General features: G+C 45.8%; 2 protein-coding genes across 8 annotated transcripts; both read right to left on the reverse strand.

Moving 5' to 3' along the window:
- Positions 1-4,286: 4,286 nt before the first annotated feature.
- nr1d2a (nuclear receptor subfamily 1, group D, member 2a) lies at positions 4,287-9,706 on the reverse strand. The gene is made up of 8 exons (XM_004078393.5): positions 9,212-9,706; positions 7,091-7,309; positions 6,928-7,016; positions 6,702-6,846; positions 6,003-6,622; positions 5,740-5,925; positions 5,456-5,666; positions 4,287-5,385 (listed from the first exon to the last, which is right to left on the reverse strand). The coding sequence occupies exons 1-8, from the start codon at positions 9,240-9,242 to the stop codon at positions 5,186-5,188; spliced, it is 1,701 nt and encodes a 566-aa protein (XP_004078441.1). The 5' UTR covers positions 9,243-9,706; the 3' UTR covers positions 4,287-5,185.
- A 2,382-nt stretch (positions 9,707-12,088) lies between these two features.
- LOC101156678 (ubiquitin-conjugating enzyme E2 E1) lies at positions 12,089-20,507 on the reverse strand. 7 transcript variants are annotated; one of them, XM_078933284.1, is made up of 7 exons: positions 19,886-19,948; positions 19,203-19,240; positions 17,551-17,734; positions 15,702-15,752; positions 14,529-14,661; positions 12,418-12,565; positions 12,089-12,329 (listed from the first exon to the last, which is right to left on the reverse strand). In XM_078933284.1, the coding sequence occupies exons 3-7, from the start codon at positions 17,703-17,705 to the stop codon at positions 12,232-12,234; spliced, it is 585 nt and encodes a 194-aa protein (XP_078789410.1). In that variant the 5' UTR covers positions 17,706-17,734; positions 19,203-19,240; positions 19,886-19,948; the 3' UTR covers positions 12,089-12,231. The 7 variants fall into 7 exon arrangements, with proteins under 7 accessions (XP_078789410.1, XP_004078442.1, XP_004078444.1 ...); XM_004078394.5 differs by lacking the exons at positions 19,203-19,240; positions 19,886-19,948 and adding an exon at positions 20,350-20,507; XM_004078396.5 differs by lacking the exons at positions 19,203-19,240; positions 19,886-19,948 and adding an exon at positions 20,350-20,501 and having other exon boundaries at positions 17,551-17,709.
- Between the last annotated feature and the right edge of the window lie 3,805 nt (positions 20,508-24,312).

Genomic DNA, 24,312 nt, shown 5'->3' on the forward strand with positions numbered 1-24,312 from the left:
TACCAATGCAAAACATTCCTGATCCAGATGCCGACTCTCTGCAGCAGTCTGCTTTCACCCAATTAATTCATTACGTCATTTGAACGCGATATGTGCGCCGTATACGAGATATGAAAGTTATACGTCAATGGAACATGCGTGAAAAGTCTGATAGAAATACGTGGAATGAAATTTGTGTATGAATCTCACAAAAATCACACACAATTACGTAATAATTGTGTATAAACTCCATAAAATATGCGTAAACTGCGTAATTCTCAACAGACTAAAATTTCTAAACACAAAAAAAATAAGAATTCACGTAAAGACCCATCAGCTGAAACATCCGCGCACATCGACGAATGAAAGAAACACTTATGAATGACGTGGATCACGCACGTACCACGAAAGCTTGAAATCTCGAATGTGGGAAATGCGCGAAATGTACATATGTCATATTTCATTTATTTATCGTGGATCAATTCTATTTTGTTCTCTAAAGTTGTTTAAAATACGCTTTTTTGATGCCTAGATGAGTAACCCACCCCCGTTTCCATCCTGAAAAGACAAACATCTGACATCTGAAGCGTTCTGCAGCTCGAGTTGAAACTGTTCCCCCTTGATGAACTCTGCAAGCCTGGTTCCGCCTGAACCTCCACCCTGCAGGAGAACGTCAACGCGCTTGTTTGCTGTGAAGCCGATTCAACTTTCTGCTTGTCACATCTATCTTGTGGTGTTTTTTTTTTTTTTTGGTTTTACCCACAAACCTCTGCTTTGAACAAATGTAAATTAAATGCACGACTGCACCTGAAGCAGCAAAACATAAATATCTGCATGAATTTAACTTTTACATGACTGAATGTAAAAGTCCAGAAATCCAAACTGATATAAACAAAAGCTTTGCTGTTAATTGAGTTTTGTTTACAGTGTCATCTACAACAACCAACCAAACAAACTTAACCATTGCACCTTGTTTTCAAAAAACAAACTGCATCCACTGCTGCTTGACAAACAAAAGGGGATTTCTGAGTCCTGAAAGGTTTATTCACTTTGAGCACAGCGGCAGGAACTTTTTTGAATTTGACCAAATTTCAGCCTGTGAGATGGAGACTTAATCCATCCTCAGAGAGTGTGGAGGCCGGCCTTCCTGCCCCTCGGGACATTCAGGAAAATCTTTGTAAAACAAGGCTAAATCTCCTTTTGCATTCTGGGATCTCTGAGGATACTATTCAAATCCAAAAGCCTGATGGCCTCGATCTCGAAAAGGAGGAGTTCAAGGTGGTGTTGATGGAAAGAAGAACGGAGGAGGAGAAGATCCTGAAGGAGTTTTCTGGAGGTTCAGAGAGGTATGGCGAGGAGTAGGAAGCTGTGATGTGAAATGACCCCCCAGGAAAGATGACCTGTAGTGAAGGAGAAATTCTGAAAGGAGATGGATGAGAGGATCAACGGTCTCAGATATAAGGACACTTAGAAGTTCAGGATGTGATAGGAGGAAAAGATTAGCAGGGGGTCACGGGGGTCGCTTTGGTCACTGAAGCACACATTGAAGGTGGAAAAGACCAAACTTAGGGAGGTTTTTCTGTAGCATAAATAAAACTAAAATAAAAATACCAGAAATGCATTTTCCTTTTCAAAATGAAGCTGGATTCGTTGACTCGAAATTAAAAAGAAAAAGCAATCCGCCAAACGGCTTTTTCTTTTTTGTCTTCAACACTTAATTAAAATGATAATGAAAATGGTGTTTGACATTTCATTTTCAAAAAGTTCTCTGGTAAATGTGTAGCAAATTTCAATTTGAAATATCCAATTAAACGACTGAAATGAATGAACAGAAATGCTTTTTCATTTTCACAATGTAACTGCATCAAATGACTCAAAAATAAAATTTTCAATCAAAACTTCAAAATGCTTTTTCATTTTCTACTTCAACACCACTCTGTCTGCGATATAATTAAAGCGAAAATGCAAAGAGGGGATTGCATTTTGGTTTTTACATCAATCCCGCAATAAGTGTAGCAAAATCCAATTCCAGTCAGCATTTCCAGGAGCTTCATTTTGAAAATGTAAAAGCATTTCCGGTATTGACTTTTATTTTTAGTTATGCCCCAGAAACGCTTCCATACAAACTCAGATCGTATGAGGACTTGTGACAGGTGGATCTGGAACAGGTGAGGTGGATCAAGGATAGGGATGGAAAAGGGAAGACAGGTTCTGGATGAGGATGAAGGTGGTTGGCATCAACCAGGAGGGCGTCGGTGAAAATCAGCACCGGCATCCTTCATTTTTACCTCAGCTGCTGTTTTGTTTTTCAACATTTTTTTAAATTAAGATTTAACCCTTGTGCTATCTTAGATGACCCCACCCTTACATTGACGTGTTCTCCCTACCATGACAAAGGTGGATAAAGGTGGAAAGATTTCATGTAATCCTTGGACACCAGTGAAGATCACAAATCATTGAAGAAAAAAGGTTCAGAGCACTGTCTAGTGGGTCTAGATGACCCAACTCCCAACGTTAAAGTGCCTAGGACAGCACAAGGGTTACATGTGTTGAAACCTGCAGGTGTCACATAAGTCGACCACTTGAAATGATTCGCTGTGAGACTGAGTATTTACAGATATATTTGTTGTTTTCACCATTTTGTTTCCCAGAAGGCTATGCGAAAAACCAGTGTGCATCAATGCTCACTAGATTGGTGAATGTAGACCACAATGCATTGCGTTTAAAACAATTTTGGCGAAAAACTTGTATTTAAATTCATTTTTTTAATGAACTATTGACGTTTTCATCCTCATCACAAAACGCTCAAATCTAATAGATTTTCACTCGGTGAAATCGATGACGTCATATTCGCCGTTTGAAAAAAAAGGGGTGAGCATGGGGTCCGAATTGCTTTCAAAATCCAGGGTCCTACAGATTCTTTTAGAAGTTAGGAATTAGGGCGGGAATTCTGTCACATGCTTCTTTCCAGTCTCCATCTGAGAATTGTAACAACAAATCCCCGTTCCAGGCCTTGAGTCTATCATCAGTCATGATTAATTTGTAAAACTGGGATATCTTTACTGTCTTTCATCAACATTTTTATCCAAAGTTGGGTTTTTGATTTGCTCTTATAAAATATCCGAGCTGGAGGTATTTAAAGTAATGCTTCTTATCCAATTTATACTTGATTTGCAGCTCCTGAAAGGTCAAAAGTACATCGGATTCTGATAAGTGTAGTTCTTGTATCGTCACAAGGCCTTTGGCTGTCCATGACTTAAATGTTGGATCTGTTCTAGCAGGCAGAAATAACTGATTGGCCCAAAGTGGACTGAATTGAGACACATAGTCTGGTTCTTTTTGAAAGTGATCTACATCCCTCCGTACTTTTCCACACATTTTGAAGAATTGGGTGTTTGGTTTGTTTCCACCGTCTTGCATTTGAGCACATGTAGGAGGGAAGAGGCAGATCTAAAATCCTTACATTTCCAGCTGCTGTTTTTATTTTATTTTTCTTTGTTCGTAGAAGCGTGGGCGGAGCTACGACATTTTATAAAGCGGGTGGGGGGGGGGGTACTTTAGAAGGGTGGCAAAGCACTAGAGTATATAGAAGGATCAAAAATAGTCTTTTCTCGAACTCCCTCAAGAGTTTCTCCTTTCTCTTTTTTATTGTTTTTTATTATTTAAATTAAGTTTTTATTATTGTGATGCTTAAAGAAGCTTCTAAATCTTTGTCAATAATGATACTACTATTGACTTAGAAAATTGGTGGGGCAAAGCTTTGTGCTGGGGGGGACACGGTTCCCCCTCTTTCCCCCCTGTAGCTCCGCCCCAGCATAGCAGGAATGATTAATTGATTTGTCATTTATTTAAATTTTAAGTAAAAACCTAACAAAAGACTGTTGTTCAACAGAAAAATTCCAGTTTTATTATTTATAAATTTAATATTTATATCGGCCATATCAGGTCAGAAAGGTGAGGCGAACGATCGTAAAGTTTGACGAATCAAACTGATTTCCTGCGTCTCTTCTGAAAGCTTTCTGGGCCAGGATGAGACCACAAACAGGAGGGACATTTAGGATTCGTGTGGTTTGGGACGCCGACGTGACAGAACCTGAGATAACAGGGATGAGGCAGAGGAGGGACAAAGGTGTGAGGAGGGCCAACAAGAGGGGCCAAAAGATGTTTGCGTCGTTTCTGACTGCATGAAAAAGGTGAAAAACTGTTCCTTCAGTGTCAAACCAGCAGCAGAGCTCAGCAGACACTTAGCTCCCCCTGCTGGTGAACAACAGTCATCACACCTGAATGAAAACCACGACCACACCAAATACTCTTCACTTTTTATTCACACTATTTTATAGTTCTCTATGTCCATCAGATTCATATATATATTTATATCACATATATATATAGATTTATATGCTATTTACATATGGCAGTGCTGCCAGGAGGAGAAGCCAGTCGACAACAGAAACAGGCGTCAGATTCAGTGCTGAGCTGAAAACAGTCAGATTAGTTTAAAAAAACAAAAACTGGGGGGGGGGAAAGACTGTCTGTGTTTAAAAAAATGTCCGTGTGGATTCGCACAGTTCAAGGACTTTGTGTTTCTTGCTTTTTCCGCTCCAGAACGTGTGCAAACGTAGTGTTTGTTTCTGTTAACAGGTGTCATCAAATGTTTGAGGAAGAAGAAAAAAAAACCCAGAGCCGACGGCGTGCCGGCCTCTCCCAACAACACGAGCACAACAATGGAACCAAACCAACAACACTTTGTACAGCAACACAGTGTAGTCATGCTTTCTGCGGGGGAGCGCGCCCGGATCCCGCTGAGGTACAGTCATGCACGGTCAGCCTGCGTCACATTCATCCTCGGCTTGGGCGAGGCGCGCGTTCGTCCGCTCTTCACTTTGGAATTATCGGCTCTTCTGTAAAAATCCAATTCTTGTTCTGTTGTTCCTCAAAGCCGCTGAAGTTCTCGTCTCCGTCTCGGCGACAGAAAAAACGATCCGCCCAACACTCGTGTGTTTGTGTGCAACAAGCAAAGCTAAGTCTATAGATACAGCACACGCCGGGGGCCGCGGCGGGCCGGTCTGCCGCAGCAGAGTAAAAAAACACGACTTCATCCATTCTGGACAGGAGGGGGGTTGGTCAAACACGAGGGGCGGGCGGGGCGAGAGGCAGGTCCTGGTGAAGGTTGGAAGGAGGCTCCGGGGGCCCCGGTAGGAAGTCTTTATGGGTGCACCTTGAAGGACAGCAGCTCCTCTGAGTGCATGTTGTTGAGCGAGCGCAGCTCGGGAAGTTTCAGCAGCAGTTTGGTGAAGGTGGTGGCCGACTCCTCGCCGTGGTTCTGCATCACCAGGTTCCGCAGCGCCCGAATCAGCTTGTCCTGCAGCGCCTCCACCGAGTCCAGGTCCTGGATCCCCGACCGATCTGGAAGGGAGGGAAGGCGTTAGCGCGGCACAGGGGGGGGAGGAGGGCACGCCGCCGCGCCGGAGCTTACCGGCTGAGACGAGCACCACGGCGGTGAAGAGGCTCATCTCGTCCGGGTCCAGCCGCAGAGCCGCCAGCTTCTCGCTGAACTCGCACATGGAGTTGAGGAGCTCGCCGGCGCCGAGAGAGCGCAGCGTGTCGATGCTGTAGCGCCTGCCGCTCAGGAAGGTGACGGTTCGCTCAGACATGTTGAACAGAGAGGCGAAGCGGACCATCAGGACCTGGAGAGACAAACATCTTTAGGCTCCACCCTTCAGACAGGCGGCGGCTTTGTTTAGGATGTAGTCCTCTCACCTCAAACGTCCCGGCCTTCAGCAGGCTGACTTGGTCGTGCTCGCTGAGGTCACGGAAGCCCGGGATCCTTTTGGCAAACTCGACCACCTCCCTGACGGCCGGAGTGAAGCTCATGGAGAACTCCTCCCAGATCTCCTGGCTGGGCTTGCCGGGGTCCACGTACGGCGACGTGTTCATCGGACAAACCTGGCAGAACAAAACCGTTGAGCCAGAACGCCGGAAGAAGCGCGAACAGAACCTCCGGCAGAGGCGGGAACACTCACCAGGTACGCTCTGTTAGCAGCCGAGGTCTGTGTGTGAGGGTCCGGCTGCCTGCAGGCCCGTGTCTCGCCGCCAGGGGCGCCGCCGAGCTGATGCTCTTCCCTGTAGGCCGAGTTGGTGGCGTGGCAGCCGCTGTACGGACAGCCCTGGTACCCCGTCACAGCTGTGTTTCCGTTCCAGCTGTTCCAGCTCTCCTGCTGCTCCTCCATGCGGCTGTTGTGAGCCGTTTCCGGGGCGCCGGCGGCGTTGGCAGAGGGCGAAGGCCCGCCTTCCGACCTCTGCTGGCCGAAGCCGTCCTGGCGCTGCCTGTTGTTGAGGGCGCCCTCGTCCTCGCTGCTGTCCGACCCGCAGGAGGAGCTGGAGTTGGTGTCCATGGAAACCACAGACTCCGAGTCCTGCGGGCACTGCGGGGAGGGGGGGTTGGAACAGGACGGCGAGTCGGAGGCAGACGAGGAGGAGGAGGAGCGGGTGTCGCTGGCCTCCATGGGCAGCGGCGGGCTCTGCTGTCCGTGCAGCATGCTGTGCAGCTGGCTGTTTTTGCTCATCATGTTGTTCATGGCGTTCTGCATCTCCAGCAGCATCCTCTGCTTCTCCCTCTTGGGGATGCGGCCGAACCTCACAGCTGAGATGGAAGCAGAATCGTCAGTTGAAGCCCCGCCCTCTGCGGAAACCCCGCCCCCTGTCTGTCTGTGAAGGCTCACCGTCTCTGGACATGCCCACGGCCAGGCACTTCTTGAAGCGACACTGCTGGCAGCGGTTGCGGTTTATCCTCATGATGGTGCAGTTCTCCATCTTCAGACACTTCTTGTACTGAATGTTCTGCTGGATGCTCCTCCTGAAGAAGCCCTGCGGAACAGAGGGGAGCGTGAGCCACTCCTTCAGGCAGCCCGTGAGGAGGAGACGCAGCAGTGGAGGCGTGGGCCTCACCTTGCAGCCCTCGCAGGCGTGGACGCCGTAGTGGAACCCCGAGGCCATGTCGCCGCACACCTTACACAGCAGCACCATGCCGTTGATTTCTGAGGAGGCAGGAGAAGAGTCAGGCACGTGAGCGCGACGCACGCCGCCGTCGCACGCAGGCCGCGCTGCTTACTCGTGATGCTGCTCTTGGCCGACGCGGAGGCGCGGCCGGTTTTCTCTGCAGCCGGGCTGCGCTTGGCCGGCGGGGCGATGTCCACCACCATGCCCACGGCGCGGCTGGGCAGCGAGGGCCGCGACAGAGCGGGCGACGAGAACCCGCTGCTGGGGCTGCTGCTCAGGCAGGAGTCCGAGGGGGAGCCCGACCCCGAGGAAATGTAGGCGATGACTCCCGCTGTGGAGAGAGGAGGAGGCGCTCAGAGAGAGAAGAACCAACACGATGAAAACACGATGCTTCAACCGCATTTCTGAGGATTTCTTTATTCAAACGGTGGTGAATCAGGAGCAGTCTGGAGAACGACACGGGGTGCTTTAACTTTGGCTAAAAACCGGATAATCAAGATGATCGGAGCGGCTTTATAAATATGTCCAGTTTATGTCCTATAATTATAAAATATAAAACCACTTTTAAAGACGGGCTGCTGCTGAAAGAATCGGGTTTTAGCTAAGAGACTTTAATCACTTTTGAATTAGGTTTCTCCAAACGAAAAATATAAACAAAGGTAATAAAAGTAGAGTTTGTTCCACTGAGTAGTTATGAAATCTCTGTTTTTATTGAACTACAGGTGAAGCTTGCCAGGTGAAGCAGGAAGACTGTGGGTTAAAGAGTAACTGAAGGAAGCGTGGGCCAAACAAACAGAGGCTTCATGGAAAGCAGACACGCCCTGCAGCTCTGGTGTACATGTGTTCGCCGCTTCCTTGACCTGCTTCTAACTTCACGTTGGATAACACGGTTACATAACAGCTCGGGTCCCTGTGCTGCTGACATGACAACCAAACGGGTCAGTCAAGCACCAGGCCAACGTGGAAACGCACATGTGTGAAGGGAAGACATCCACGTCTGGGTTACGTAATGTTTGGTAAACCACCATGAGCTCGCTCACATGCACGCCAAAGATCTGATCGTCTACTGATGGTTTTCAGGTTTCCTACATTCATCTAATGGTCTCAACTCTTTGACTTTTAGAAAAACAATCATAAGTTCCAGTAGATTCTCCAAAGAGCCTCTGATCACTGAAATCTGGTCCAGAGCTTTTTTTTTCTGCTGAGCATCACCGTCACACGCACAACATGGGAAGCTTTCATGACCAAAGTACATTTTTAAATGACTCAGAAACTAAAGAAAAAGCTGGAGGAAACACAGAAAATGTCTTCATCAACTCAAAGATTCAAGTAATCTGGAAATGTTCAATCAATGATGATCAGTTTCATTTAATTATACGAATTTTTCTGATTTTTAAAAAAAGAAAATAAACTACACTATGCAGGACTTTGATCACATTAGACGTAATTATCGCAAAAATATATTTTGAAATTATCTCTAAATATAAAGTACAAATCATGTAGTACTTTAGCTGGAAAGTTCGTGTTACCTTTCGTTTTCGGGGAAAATGTTTTCTTTTCTTTTTTTATTCATAATAAAAATAACATTATTATACATGTATATCAACTTTTTTGGGAGGCCTTTTTTGGATTACGTAACCTCGGCCATGACTGTTCTCCTTCACGGCCACCCACACGTGGACCTGTCACGACGTCTGTGGACAGGCAATCGCCAGAAACAGAGAATCTGGGTCACTGTCTCACGTGGACCACGCGCCGAAAAACGCGGCGCACATGGCTGCATTATACAATGCTCTACGTCACAGGCCCCCGCTCAGCCAATCAGAGCACGGCTCCTCTGGCAGACAGGGGACGCCCCTCAGCCAATCAGAGCGGCGCACGGGGAAAGCTCGTACACACGGGCACATGGCTAGGCTGCGGCGTCCATGTGAGGCGCGCGGGGAAGTGGAGCAGTGTTGTTGTGTCTTCCGAGCTGGAACATCATGTCAGTGACGCCGCAACTTGACAACATTTCACACAGAAAAACAAAACTTTGACGAATGTTGTCACCTGACAAAACACTACAAAATAGAATTTATTTCCCCCTAAATGACGTTAATGTACTTTATTAACGATCAGAGATATCCCGATGGAAAAGCTTTAAAAATGTTTGCTCGGACATCGGTTTTTGAGACAAAGTGTTCCTAAAACTAAACTCGTTCATCATCATGCCTGAAAAAGTGCCGCTTCTTACCAGGCTTGGCGGTCCCGATGTCATCAGGCATCTCTGAGCCGCGAACAGAAACCTCCACCCAGCAAACTGGATCCAAACTCCGTGACGGGGAACGGCGACTGATGGAGCTCGACAGCGGTCCGGAGATCCAACCCAACGCAGCGGCGGGGCTGCAGCTCCAACAGCGGGCGTCAGCAGTGGAAAGAGCCGGAGCGGAGAGCGGAGGAGGAACGGCGAGTCGTCCTGAGTCTGACGGAGAGGTGTTTGCGGTGCGCCGACGAAGCGAAAGAACTCCCTCTTGTTGTGTTTCACTGCGGGTTATTCAAGAGAACTAAATGTTCTCAACACAGTGGCTCGCCCATGTGACCCATTTGTCGGCCACGCCCCTAACCGGCCACTTTAACCCAGTGACACACATTCTAGACAGAAGTGGGCGGAGCCACGCGGCACGTCAACGTAACAGGGGACAGTAACACGGCGGTCACGTTGCAAAGCACAACGTGAAAGTGTGTCCGAGTCCGAGCGCGAGCTGACATTTAGTCCGGTGTTGTTTTTAAAACGTTATTTCACTTTAACTTTGCAACGAGAGCGTCTCCGGTAAAGTCATAACAACTGCGCATGTGCACCACTTCCACAAGTTATTCCTCCCAAAAATACCCATCAGCCCACATTTGTTATCAACACGTACCTTATGTTTTTGCATTAGGCTCATAAATTAGACCCACTTTAACCCGTTTTAAAGTCAGATAACCCACTTTTACTCATTCATTCAAACAAATGTGCGGATTTTTTACTCATTTGACTATTTTCTATTGAACTTTTTACATTCAACAATAATAACAGTAATATTACTGAGCTACAGCAGACGTTCTTCACTCTGTTTATGTTTGATCTCTCACGTTGACCCATGTTTTTTCAAAAGTCTCTTTCTGACTGTTAACCGTGACCTCTGACCTTAAGTAGGTAGAGTGCGGTCTGCACTTCTATCCCACCTTTCCGATGACCTCCTGGATGAGTTCTCCCTGTGTTCTTGGATTCATGGAGAGGTTCTCCATCTTCCATTTGAGTCTGATTGGTGGATCCCTGCAGTCTCAACGCTGAAGAAGTCCTGTCCCATTTCAATCTAATGTTACTGGTTGATCTTAAATCCACTTATCTGATTAGGCCATTCCTAACATTTGGTGTCTTTTGAGTCCCTACAACATAATTTCCCACATTTTGTGTAAAAAATGGCTAATAAATAAAAAAGTTAAAACAACACTTTACCTTGAATTAGCAAATACCTTCTTCCGACATTTAACTTTTTTTTTTAAACTTGCAGAGTGAAGTGAGGGACTATTATAATGTAAAACCATCTGAATAACTGTGTCTTCCCAGCACTATGACTAGAAATGAGAATGTCTGCTAACAGGGAACACATTTTGCCAAGAATCTGGTTCAAGTTATCACCCCATAATATCCTGAAGAACCAGACAAATATATTTTTTTCATACTTTTAAAGGCTTTCCTTTAGATGCAATAATAAAAGTCATCATCATTGACCTCTCAGTGATTTTGAGCAGATCATTGCTCATTACTATTTAGAACAAGAAGTTTCACGTCTTTATTTATTTTTAACGACACAAACATTAAACTTTTTTTGACAGTAGACTGAGTTTATGTCATATTTTCATAGCTTTATAGCAGAGAATATAATTGAAAGGCCCACTCAGGTGAAAATTGCGGTTTTAACATATTCTTTTAGCATTTTTCTTATGATCTTTTCTGAGCATTTCTTTCATTCAAATCATTGTGAATCAGTAGGAGACGGGGAAAGAAAAGCCTGTAGCCGTGATGTAGAAGCTGCCACAGTGCTGCTCCGCTCCATTCTGATCATCCACCTGCAGACAAACAGATCCATGAACGTCTCCGTTTTCCTCGTCTGAGCTGGAATCTGGATCCCAATTGTTCGGCCGGATAGCTTCAATGTTGCTCACCATTTTTGTTGCACCGCTAATGTCAGGTTGGGGGTGTGAGGAGCTGTAAGCTGGCAGGAGAGAGCGTACAACAAAGGGATGATGGGAAGGCGGGCAGGCTTACTCTGATGCAAATTTCGAATGACCTTCTGCCGCTCTGCAGGAACTATGCCCTACAAAACAACAATTTTTGTTTTATTCTGACTAAAAACGACATAATTAAAAGACCACTGTGAACGGAGTGGGACTAAAACTGACTTTCTTTAATGTGCAGTGATGATGTCTAAAACCTGCGATGTTTAAACCAGTTTCTGGAAAGTAAATGCAAGTTTTTTTTAACCGTTTAATGGATATTTTCTTCATCTATTGTAAAGGTGTTCCTGGTGGATGTAAATGGATGCGGATGCACATTTTTTCCATCTGCTGAATAAAGAAATACTCAGCAAAAAATGCGATTTTAATCTTAAACTATTTTCTCTCCATCCATCTCTCCAAAAACGCTACATGTAAAAAACACTTATCATCGGAGTGGGTCTTGAACGTCTCCTGGAGTCTTATTTTGAAATTCACAGGTACTTTAGAGAAGAAAATAAGTTCTGTTCTGGATTTAAAACATTTAATGAAACTGAAACTATCAGGGAAAGTCACTCAGCAATAAAAGAACGAAACTAAACTCAATAATCCGGGTCCAGCAGAAGCGTGACGGTGGGAAACTGAAGGTCGCGTTATCGCCGCTCCTCGTTAATCGCAGATACTCGACGCTAAAAAGTGTCTCATCAGCAGAAAAACACGGAACACAAAGTTCAATGCTGCAGAATCCTTCTGAGCTGCAGACGCTCTCGCACAGCCGGAGGGTTGTCTTCTGGCCCCCCGTGTGCATCATGAATCAAAAGAAGGTTCTAGTGATCCAGAATGAACACAAAGATTAAAAAAAAGAGCCGGATTTGCATGTTGTTCCTTTATTACCGTATTTGTTGATATAACTTATTCAGGAAGCAAAAAAAAAAAAAAAAAAAAAAAAACAAAGCAAAAAAACGGACAAAATTCTAAAAATCTGCGACACGACCGGACCCCCCCACTGCCGGTCTATGTGGCGTATCTCTTCGTCCACTGTTTGGCTGTTCGGTCGTGTTCTGCTCTGTTGGTCGTGTACTGGGTGGCGATGCTTCCCACCAGCGGATCCGCTGAAGGACAAAGCAGTAGACGGCGGGTTTAACAAAAAAAACTAAAATAAAAATCAGGGTGCGGTCGTTCTTGGGTCGTTCGCCTCACCTGGGTTGCAGTCTGTGAGCAGGGAGCAGATGGACAGCAGCACCTTGGAGATGGTGAGGGCGGGGCTCCAGTTGTCCTTCAGGATGTCCAGGCAGATCACGCCCTGGCTGTTGATGTTGCAGTGATAGATCCTCGTGCGGAACGTCACCTGCAGCAGAGAGGAAGCACCACCGCGTGGAAATCAAACAGGCGCCTTCTGGGACATAGTTTCAGCAGGGTGGCAGGAGCTCATTAGGAGATTTTAAGGAGCCCGCCTTCACTTCCCCTCTGTACATGGATCTAGTCGTCAGAAGGGAGCTTGCGGCTCGCTGTGGTGGCTTCAGCTTCACAGCTGGAAGCTTTTTTCAACGACATTTCTTCCATCTGCTCCTGACTCACAGGAATTTGCCTAAAGAAACTCTCAGGGATGCATCTTTAAGCTTTATATACATCCTCCATTGTGAGAAAAATGCCACAACAACATCCTATAAGGCCCGTTTACAACAGCTGTGAGGGGAAAGCGCCCTCTGGTGGCTGAAGGGAAGAACTTCCACCTGCAGAGTGGCTGTTAATATGCTCATTCATTCACGCTTAAGCAGCTTCCACTGATCCACAGACAGACGGGTCAGGGCTCAAACCCTCGGCTGCTGCAGCTTCTGCACAAATGGCACAACGGCCTGACGCTCAGCAGAGGACGGAACTGCTCAAAGTCTGACGTCACGTTTGCTTGTCTTCCTCAGAAACCCGTTTGGTTCTGGTGAGGCTCTGCACGGGTTCTGAAGCCGTGAAGGTACACCGTGTCCTCTCGGGCCGCCTCGCTCCCGGTCGGACAGTCCGGATCCCTTTAAAGGGGCGGAACATGCTGGAACTTTTCCCGCTCCTGTGTTGCTTTAAGTGCAGGAATCAAAGGAGCCCCTCCTCCCGCTGACCCTTTCACTAAGGGGGCGTGGCCAAATGTTCATTGGTGCAAAGCGAAGAGCAACCACGGCGTCTGCACCGAGGAAACCCCATCAATCAGGGAATGTGAGCGTTTGGAACGCCGCTCGGCTCAGCGGAAAAAATAAAGAGGCTGTCATTTTGGCGTGGGGGGTTCTGCGTGCTACCTCACCTCTGCTTCTGCGGGGGTAACAGAAACATCACAGCAGGGTGGGATCAACACCAGGTTTTTGAGGAGCTGCCAGGTTTTTTTTTAATGTCCCGGAGATAAAAAAAAAACCCACATGAACCCAAAAGATCAAAGAGAGTCGACAGACGGAAAGTAAAACATCCCAGAAACCGACGGTCCGTTTCTAGACATGTCAGAATTCCTTCACATCTTCACGGATAACTACTTTTTTATTTCATTGATGTCATCCATTTACAGAAGTAAAAAGCAAATAAATAGGAACATTTTACAGACTATTGACGTTTGGGTTGTCATTCAGACACAATGCATTGTGGTCTATATTTACTTATCTGGTGAACATGGTTGAATGTCACGACCCCACCTGCCTTTTGACCCCCCGATGGAAAACTGGAGCAGGCGTGACAGAATTTAGAGTCCTTCTGTCGGTTTGATGGTTTTCAGTTTCATATGTCGGCAGCAGGAAAAGAGAGGTGAGCGCGTTTTGATAAAGCCCCGAACAGCAGCGGCGCCGTGTGGATCAGGTAGAACCATGACATTGCATCGTGTTCTCACCTTTTCTTTGTTCCTCGTCAACATTAAAGCAAAGTTTTTCATTATTTTTTTATTTTAGAAGGTTGTTATTGTTATTTACGTCCTCTGATCGTAGCGCGTTTCTGTGGCTGCTGGGACGGATCGGGTGGCGACACCGTCCGCAGAGACTTCTGGGAAATTTGTGAGGCCCTGGGGATTTAGAATCGCAGATTTGGACGCCACCCCCCCAAAAAAGTGGGGAACATCTTGATCCGTCCGGATCAGCAGCGACGGCTCAGAATACGTGCACTGGTGAGGTGGTAGCTCCTCCCACACGCGCCTGGAGCCTCACATTTTTTTTGGAGAAGCGGCGAGCGCGACGCACGTCTACAGAAAAGCGCCCAACGTGGTTCCGGTGGGAAGGCAGCCGTGACAGTGAAACGCACGGAGAACCGGAGGGTTCTGAGGAAAAACGGCGAGGGGCTGAAGCTTCTACCTTGGGGGGTTTGAAGGGGTAGTCTGGCGTGAAGGCGATGTCCAGGAAGAAGACCCCTCCCTCGTAGACGGAGCCCGGCGGTCCCAGGATGGTGGATCTCCACTCATAGATGTTGTCTCCTTTTGGGCCGGCGCTGCAGAGACAGTCAGGTGTTTGTTTGGAAAAGCTGACTGGTCCCCCCCCCACTGCAGCCACTCTCTACATTTATTGATTTTTCCTCAAAAGCCGCCCTGCAGAGAGCATGCGGCCCTGAACCTGCTGGGGGGTGGGCGCCGGTCCAAAGGCCGGATCCGCTGCAGGAAAACAGACGGAATAACGCAGCAGAAAAGGATGCCGCCAACATCCGGTACTGCCAGAACCGACCAAAAAACACGGTGCTTCGTTTTTTAGACGTTGCTGAACAAATCTAGCCAATCATTTTATCTTTCCCACGACGGTGGGGGGGTTTATACGAGAATGGGTGTGGTCTACAGGGTGGGTGGAGCTTCGAACCAAATGCCAGAGGCGAAAGGCTTTCTGTACTTCACAGCGAAAGATCTTGCCGGGGTAAACAGAGACCGTCGTCATGACGATGACCGTTACCAGAGAAGCCAATGAAGCACCTCAGACTCTTTCACGCGCTCTCCTTCGCCCCGTCACGCCGCTTCATCCCACTCCCATCATCTGTCGATCTGTTTTCAAAGCGTTCCCGATCCTCTCTTAATCAGCATTCTGCCGATTTAAGTCAAAAATCTCAAAATCTGTCGTTTTCTGGGACAGTTTCTGCAGAGCGGCGGGACTTTGTTACAAATTGGTTGTGGGCGGGACTGTTATCTGACAGATATCCCATAATCCCTTTGTTTAAACTCTCTCCCGCTACTTTACAGCTCCTCACAACCCCAAGCTAACATTAACGGAGCAGCAAAAACTGTGTAATCGTACGAAACCGAAAAGGAAAAAGTCTTTGAGACTCCAGAAAACAACAGAGATCCATCCTCCACACATGGAGGAACCCTGGAGGGAAGGAGACCCCTCTCCAGGAGGAACCAACAGACGGAGGACCCCTCAGGAGGTCAGAGGAGCGGGTTTTAGGATCCAACAGTCCAAAAGAGACGTTTGGACAAACGTGGATCAATGAGAGTTTATGGAGAAAGACCAGTTTCTTTGTAGACACCCATGAAGCGGCAGACGTACCTGCAGTTTGGCGGGGGGTCCAGAGTGATGTCTGCCAGCTCTTTCTGAATCCTGCACACAAGAACCACACAATCAGAACCAAAACACAGACTCACAATTGACCAGAAGAAGAAGAGAAAGAAAACTCAACATCCTTCTAAAGAGGAAAAAGGGAGTTTTGCACCATTTCCTCTAAAGATCTTCTGGAGGGTTCTTCCTCTGAAAATATGAAGGATGACCACGTTTCTCTGCTGACTCGCGGTGCGACGGAGACGCACGGCAGCCAGGCCGCTGAACGTCAGGCGTCAGCGTGACAGCAGCTACAAAAACTCCAAATTGTCGCTTCTGAACCCTTTTTGACTGTTGAAAGAAGCTGCATTCAGAAATTCAGACGGGTCTTCCCCGCGAACACGTCTGAATGACGGGAGCAGAGGACCGAACGCCGTTCCGTCTGTTCGATGTCATTTTCCTTTAGAAAATGATTAGCATGAAGGTCCAGATCCTCAACAGAACTGCAGAACAGAGCGCAGCAAACGGAACAAGGTCAGAATTAAAAGAGTTTTTTTTTTAAAAGACGCTTGCAGCAGGAACCTTTTTGTTTGCAGCGCTGGAGAGCAAAGGTCAGAAAGGTGATGAAGGATCGCTGTGGCGAGAAAATGGCCCCCGTGGTCTAAGAATCTACCGTGACCCGACAAAAATATGGTTTCATTTCTCAGTAGAGTATAATCAATATTCTGTTTCTATGGAGTCACATCTGTTAGTAAGTCCCCGAGTTTTTCCTAAGCAGCCAAAAAACAACCTTTGACTTCAGGGTTGAAGCCCCTTCCAAAATAAAATCCCTGAACTCCAGTTCATCAAGTCACCACTAGATGGCAGGGTGGAGTCTCCATTCATTCCAATGAGACACAATCCAAAATTTAAAACATGTTTTAAACATTTCTCATCTTTGTTTTGGTTCATTATCAATATTAATACAAAATATATTTTAATTTACATATTTTATATTTGGGTTAACACAAAAGGGGGTGTGGCCTTAATTTCAATTCTAGAATGACAAATCGTAGTCCCGCCCCCTTTGCTTATTTGAGACGAGATTAGACAGCTTTAATAGCTGACCCCGTTAAAAAAATAAAAATAAAAGAATAATATATCAATAATTACTTGGAAGGAGCAACATAATAATCGAATTCCATAGATTATTTTAATTAAGCCACTAAGAGATTAGCAGATACGGTAAAATGACTGTAAAATGCTTAATTTTGGTGCGATGTTAAAAAGAAATCCTCACAAAAATAAGACCCATTCATGTTTTTGTACTAGATGGAACAACTGAACGACACTTCGTCATCAGAGCCGGAGCTGGACACCGCCACGGGGGGCATGCGCCCCCGGCGGCCTTCGGTCGCCGCCATCGAGGGAATCCTGATCTCTCTGGAAGCAGGTTTGTTGAACTATTTTAAACATTTAAACCTTCTTTGGAAATGTTTTAATTTAAGGTACATTTTTAAAAAGTTAAGTGCTTCCAAGTCTCATTTCGTTGTTGCTTTTTAATCGATAAAGGCACTCGAGCAAACGTAAAAAACGATTCACTTCAGCTAAAGGAGCACATTTCCAAACTACAACCATCCGGATTTTTGCAGGTGAAGGACGGGGTCTCAGACTCCAGGCCTCACGGTCGGCATCCTGCCTGTTTTTAAGGAATCCTGCCTCATCTGCTGCCGATCACCTGGATCAGGTGTGCTCGGCCAATGGGAGCTTTAACGACAGGTTGGTTAAAAAGCATGTAGGTTACCGGCCCTTGAGGTCTGGAGTCAGGGACCTGTGGTCTGAAGTTAGCATGTGCCCACGCGGGCGTCCTGCATCACGTCACCTTTTGGCACTGGTGGAAAGCAGCTTGGAGGTTTTGCTCATGCTGACTTTGCTCTCCCGTTTCTTCTTGCAGGTCGCGTCTTTCTGTCGGGTTTGGCTCGATGAAGGTGGTGATGAAGAAGAGCTGGTGCTGGCACGGGAATCCTCATCCGACATTCCGCTGTTGAGAGGAGAAGAGTCGGAACCTGAGGAAAGGAACCAAAGCGGCTCAGCGAGGAAGAACCACGGGTTCAAACTTGTTCATTCGGTTCAGAAATCCCGGTAAAATAGAGAGAACAGAGGACTGTGGCAGTAAAGCTGGACGCCATCCCTAAAAATCAGCATTTCTGTGTTATTTGGGATTAACTCTACCATAAACCTTCTCAGTGGATTAGAGCAGTGTTTTTCAACCTTTTTTGAGCCACGGCACACTTTAACCTTGACAAAAATCCCGCGGCACACCAGCATCCAAAAAAAAAGTTCATGGTCTGTATTGATCGACAGCCCCCCCGCGCCCGCAATCTCACGTGCATTTTTGTGATAATTGTGGCCGGAAAAGCAGGACGTTGCGGCTGTTTTTTCTAAGAGATGAAATGAAAGTTAAATTAGAAAATTTAGAAACTGTTTGTTTGTTGTGGTTTCAAGGCGTTTCGCAAGGACAACTCATTGTGCGCTGGGACACTGGCCCTTTAAGCCAATGCATCATGGGAGATGTAGTGTGCAAACTGCCGAAAACTTGCAGAAAGACTCGCGTCTCTGACCTTCATTGTATTGTCCACTTGTTTCACGGTCTGACACCGGACTCTGTGGAAAGCTACACCGCTAAAGAAGAGCTTTAGCTGGTATTTTTGTTAGAACTGAGCGACTTTATCAGCAGAATTAAGAACAAGGAAGTGAAGACTTTAAGCACTTCTGATTGGTCAGACTGATGACATGTGATTAAGCCTTCAAGAATGATTGGTGGAGACAGTTAAAGGGGCGGGACTTTTCCGCAAACTGTCATAGCTGCAGGTAAATCGTGGTACCGTGATTCTTATCAAAATTTCTTTAATAGAATTAAATAAACACAAAGAAAAAGTAATTTTAAGATCTTTTATATTCTTAACTACTAACTTCTTTATCAGGGCCTGTTTGGATGAACAAAGAGCTGATTTCCTGGAGATGGGAAATGTTTTTAGATCAGTTAATGATTAATGAGGGCAATTTCCCACGGCACACTTGACCATCTCCCACGGCACACTAGTGTGCCGCGGCACACTGGTTGAAAAACACTGGATTAGACCAACAGAAACAAAACTGGACATGTGGCCATTTTTAAAACCATGATGCCAATAAAAGGAAAACACGATTCTTTTCTGTCCAGTTTCCATCTTTTCTTTTGAAACTGCGAGGAGCCGTAAAGTAACGACGCCTTTAGAGGCTAAATCTGTTGAAATTTTACACACCCGGCATATTATTTGAACTTTCTGGTCACTTATTGTAAAATAAGGTCCGTCATTAATGTTTAAGGATCGATTAAGATATTGTTAAATGGGAAACATCCACATTACGGTGAAGCTCATGGGTCAGCTGACCCTGGGCTGAGCGGGGTAGCAGAACCCACTCAGGATTTTCACAGCTCTGTCTGTGTACAGCCGACTCAGGTGTTTCCACATTCTGACTGACGTAACACACCTGATCCAGGTAATCAGAAGGTGGCAGGGCAGGAAGAGCTGGAAACAGGCAGGGTGGTGGACCTCAGGTGTTTTTTTCTTTAACGAAATTGTCTCCTTCCTCATACAACACAAGTTCTAGTAGTTTTCTCCCGTCCTAGTGGATCAGAACCGCTCACGAGAGATGGTTACCATGAGGGATTCTGGTTCTTCCCAACTGTGGTTTGGGAATTGCACCGAAAACCATCAATACAATCGACTGATCCCCTATATGAACTATGATTATACAGTTAAAAACATGGCCAAACCTGGAACAGATTAGAACCCTAATGGTTTTATCCCAATTTAGTGCCTCCATCAGCAAATCTCGTTGGCAAGTTATCGTTTTATTTCAAGTTTAAAATGTTAATTTGAGCACATTTTTCGAAGTAAGTACATATTTAACAATTTAAACATTTTTTTTTCGATAACTAAGTAATCCAACAAGCATTCTGTTTAAGGAACGACATCAGTTCACGCGTATTCTTTTTTTTGTTAGCGCAGCTTTCCTCGCTACTCTCGCGAGAGTTACGAATATATATATATATTTCATTTTACGTAACTTCACGCTTTCCGCAGCGGTTAACGCAAAAATAGCTAGCTACAAAACTAGCTACCTTACGAGGCACCCCCAAAATTTACCAAAATAAACCGTAAGAAACTCACCAAGTTGAACGGTTGTTCTGTCGTTAAGATAAGCTAGCCGCCACCTCCGCGCTGCACGAGCGCACTATACCTGCTAACGCCCCCCCACAGCCACCTCACATCAACTCCAGCTCCATCCGAGTCAGGCCCGCCGAGTTCAGGGAGGAATTTAGACATGCAGCCGTCTAAATGTTGTTTCGTCGACAAATAGACGTGTTTCTGTTGCCCAACTTCGACCTGTAACGAGATAAATCCAGGAACGCGGCGGTTACCGGGCACGGCTACGGCTAGGAACCATTCCGCTCCAGCACATAGCCGGAGCCCATCCCCGTGTGACTGCCGAGCGCCTTTCGCCGTTTCTTGGTTATTTTCCGCCGCTTGTTCACCGACACAGGCTAAAATACAGACGAACGGGATCCGCGGCTCCGAACCTCCGCCCGGAGCCGAAAACGTCGGCTCCGAGCCGTGAAACTTCTCCAACTTACCCAGTCTATTGTGTCTGGACCTCCGCCACGGTCGAGGCTGGCTGCTGCCTGTCGCCCTCTGCGGAACGGAAGTAGCCTTCCGCGGCTGCGGAGCGCAGAGCGGCGCCGGTCCCGCTGTGGGAAGAGCCGTTCCTCCGCACACATTTTTATTGTATTATTGTTTAATAAATCCTCTCTTAGCCCAACATGATCTTTTTGACAAATTACGCTGCTGCGTCGGGACGTTAAATCTAATATATAACTCATGAACCAGCAATTATAATAAAAATACCAAATAATCTAAATTAAAAACATGAAAGATAATCTTTTTTGACGTATATTTAATATTTGTTTTGCTATGAGTGAGCTGCAGCAACCACAGAAACCTGTAGTGTGCTCACAATTACTCATGAAGGCTGCTTGTCCTCCAGAGAACAGCATCACTTTCTACAGCCCCCCCCCCCGTTCATGCATTTATGTCACATTTATGCAGAAATGCAGCATCACATGCATCCACCCTAGGACACCCCCAAGGACCTACGTCATGCAAACTCGACTCTTTTGGTTTTTATGTGTTCAGCAGGCATGTCCAAAGTCCGGTTTGTGGGTCATTGGTGCCACCAGTCATAAAATCATTGACATGCGGCCCCCCCAGCACTTTCTCGGATGATTCCTGATGATTAGCTATCCCGACTTTTCATATTTATCTATGATATATAATGATTTCTATAATAATGTTATAAATATGTACTTCATATGTACTTTATGTACTTGGAAAAATTGCACTGTGATTTCGTTGCACATGTAAAATGACAATAAAGATATTTCTATTTCATCTTTATGCAAAAAGCTTGGACATCCCTGCCTTAATGTGTCTCAAACATGTTTTTAGAGCCTGTGTTAAAAACAGCCCCCGCTTTTACGTTTTCTGGTAAATTGAACAGCTTTGGAGGCTCTTCCTGCTTTCATCTTGCAGGCTAATTGCAGCATTAATATTCCAGCGTGCCGCTGATCAATAACCATCCAGCTGGAATTCCACGTTTGTGTTCGGCGCCAACAGGATGCTTCTCTGAAGAGAGCCGTTTTTCTGCACGCGCCTACCGTACCGTTTTTTTTTTATCCGTTTACGAATAAAAAACCCCAAAAAAGAACGGGCCCTATTACCAGAGGAGACGGCGCTCCTCTGCAGAACATTTGATCCTCGTGGTTGGTTTTTGCTGAAAACGCCTTTTATGTTTGCAGGACGGTCAGCCGTCCTCTCGCGGCAGAACGACCTTCTGGACTCTGGTGCGGTTCTGTTCACACCGATCAGTGATCCAGTTCCTTCTTTCCACAGAGGAGAACATGTTGGTGAAGCTGGGAACCTCTCTGCTGTTTGGCGAGTCATCTGACAGACCCACTCTGAGGAAAACCGGGTTTTTTAACCATTTTTTTCATCATGAAGGACATTTAGAACTAAAGTTAAACTGACATTTGCATTTGTGAGTATTTTTTATTTATTTAAATAGTTACGAATCAGGAGCAGACTCCATTCTGATGCATCCACTTTCAGACCAATAGATCACCATTTTGTTACACCGCTAATGTTAGGGTTGGGCCGTAAGATAGCAGGAGTGTAAACAGAGAGTTCTCAATTATGGTCCCACCCACAATTTAGAGGGGAATTTCTAATGAACTTTCTGCCGCTCTGCAGAAACTATGTCCTTTTGACTAAAAATGGCACAATACAAACATCATCATCCTAAATAAAAGAGCACTGGGAAGACTTTGAAGATGGAAGAAAAGATGATCGCAGTGGAACTGCAGTAAAAGGACTGACATTAATTTAACAAAGTTGAGCTTAATAGAACTAAAACCGAAAAAGGAAAGTCCAAAGTCGGTCATTTTGTGGGCTAACCTGAATGTTCCTACATTCCTTTTTTTCATGATCACCTTTGGAATATGGAGAGGTTAATCTCATGAACTCTTAATGGCCCAAAGTTCCAGTTTCTTTGCCTTAGAACTTGAATATTACTGTCAAGTACGCAAACAGAAAAGGGTTTCATTCATTCATTCAACAACTCAAAGCTTTTGCTGTTTATAAAGTTTCACGCTGTAAAAATGTCTGCAGGTAATCGATGAGGACTGATGTGGTTCAGGTGAAGGATGTGTTAAACTTTATCTCCTTCTCCCTCCGTCCATCACACATTTACGTTGTCACGGCAACACCATCAGCAGGACTGTGTTTGGTAACGAGATTTGTACTTTCAGGAGTTTTTGAAACATGGTTAAAAATGTAACAAAGGAAAAACGAAACAAAAAACGCCCCCTTACCTTGTTTGGTGCCTGCAGTCCCATCCAGGTGAACCACACCCGTCTGCCCGATTTCGTCAGGTGTCCACAGGTGAGTTTGAAACACGACTTCAGCAGGGAGACCATGTGAAAGGTTCACAGTCATGCGATCAACAGTTTTCCTTTAAAATCAAACCTAAAGCCGATCCAAAAGAACCACGTGTTGCAGTTCTTCCAAATGACCACTAGAGGCGCAAAAACGATGAATGTTTATCGATTTATTTTTTTAAACCGTTGTCCTCAGTTGAGGTCGTGGTGTTTGGATTAGCCGGTGGGTGAATCCAAACTCTCGCTTTGTGCCGTGAATCCCACTTCTTCAGACCAGGTGGGCGGAGCAGACATCAAACTGACTTACTACTCAGCATCTAGAATGGAACTGACGGCTGGTTTAAGAAATGATGACTTTAACAAAGACGTCCTTTAACATCAGGCGTCTTCAACCCTGCAACCTCAGCCCGTTTAAAGGCTCCAGTGTTTTTATAAAGACTTTATTAAATCACTGTAAAAAACAAGCAATGGAAATGAAAGAAATGGATAATTGATTTTTTTTGTTTTCAGTTTATGTGGTTTTGTCTTCCGTCAAAGAGCGATGTCGGTATCCAGCGCGTTTGACGCATGAACAGTATCTGGCGTGGCGCCCGCTGCACCACAGCTGAATTCCCTTCGACAGCACGTGTGTTGGTGGCCTCGTGTAAATAATTGGAGGCGTTCTGTGGAAAGGTCAGAGGTCAGGAGAGTTCTGCTTCATTGATCTAAACTCAAGGGTTACCATGGTGACAGAGTCTGACAGCAGCCATTGGTTGGACTGTAATTTAGTGAGGGTGAAATAAAAATAAGAGTTTTTTTCTTCTATTTTTTTTTCATTTTGACAGCTTGTTCCTCTACAAAACGTAATTTAGCGTTTTGATGGAGGTCCGGAAAGGCGACGGCGAGGAGACGCGTCCCTGCTTCTCCGAGGATGACGATGACCCTTCATGATGTCAGATTTCTGTCGATCTAACCACTGATGTGCTGCCGGAGAACCTTCCGGATGTTGGTAAGAAAAGCTGCCGGACGTGGCGGATCGAACCATGCGTGGTTCCAAGAGGGGGGGGGGGGGGTGGTGTCAACGTGGAGGAAGCACAAACGGAGCATTTACACTTTTTTTTTTTCTTTTCTCACAAGCCAACCACTGTGTTTTATTGGGTGCTTCAGAAATACAAGTGCACGACAAACCACTCTGCAATTGCAGGGGTGGCGGGTAGCCAGTAAATACACAAGTCCTGCCTCTTTCACAGGCAGACCTATACTTTAGTGGTCTGCCTCAAAAGCCTTTGAAAAAATACATACAGTACAAACAAAATCAGAGGGAGTTAGAAAGCATGAAGGATCCACTGAAGCCAACCGTCCCGTCCCATGCAGGCCAAGAACCCGTGACGAGAACCGAGGAGAGCAACGGAAAAAGCAACGGTCTGCGCGTTTGTTTCCGGGGCGCCACGAAGGAAATGAGAATACATACTGTGTAGCTGGAGGACGATGCGTATGATAATTATAATATTCTGTGTTTTTTATCTAATACAATACTTCCAACATTCAGATATTGGAAAATAAAAATCCCAATCTACTCTCTGTATAAAAAAGAAGCTTTCAAGTCAACAAGGAACAAAGGACAAC

The sequence above is a fragment of the Oryzias latipes genome, chromosome 16 (genome assembly GCF_053564925.1).
Source record: "Oryzias latipes strain Hd-rR chromosome 16, Olatipes_Hd-rR_3.1".
Lineage (NCBI taxonomy): Eukaryota > Metazoa > Chordata > Actinopteri > Beloniformes > Adrianichthyidae > Oryzias > Oryzias latipes.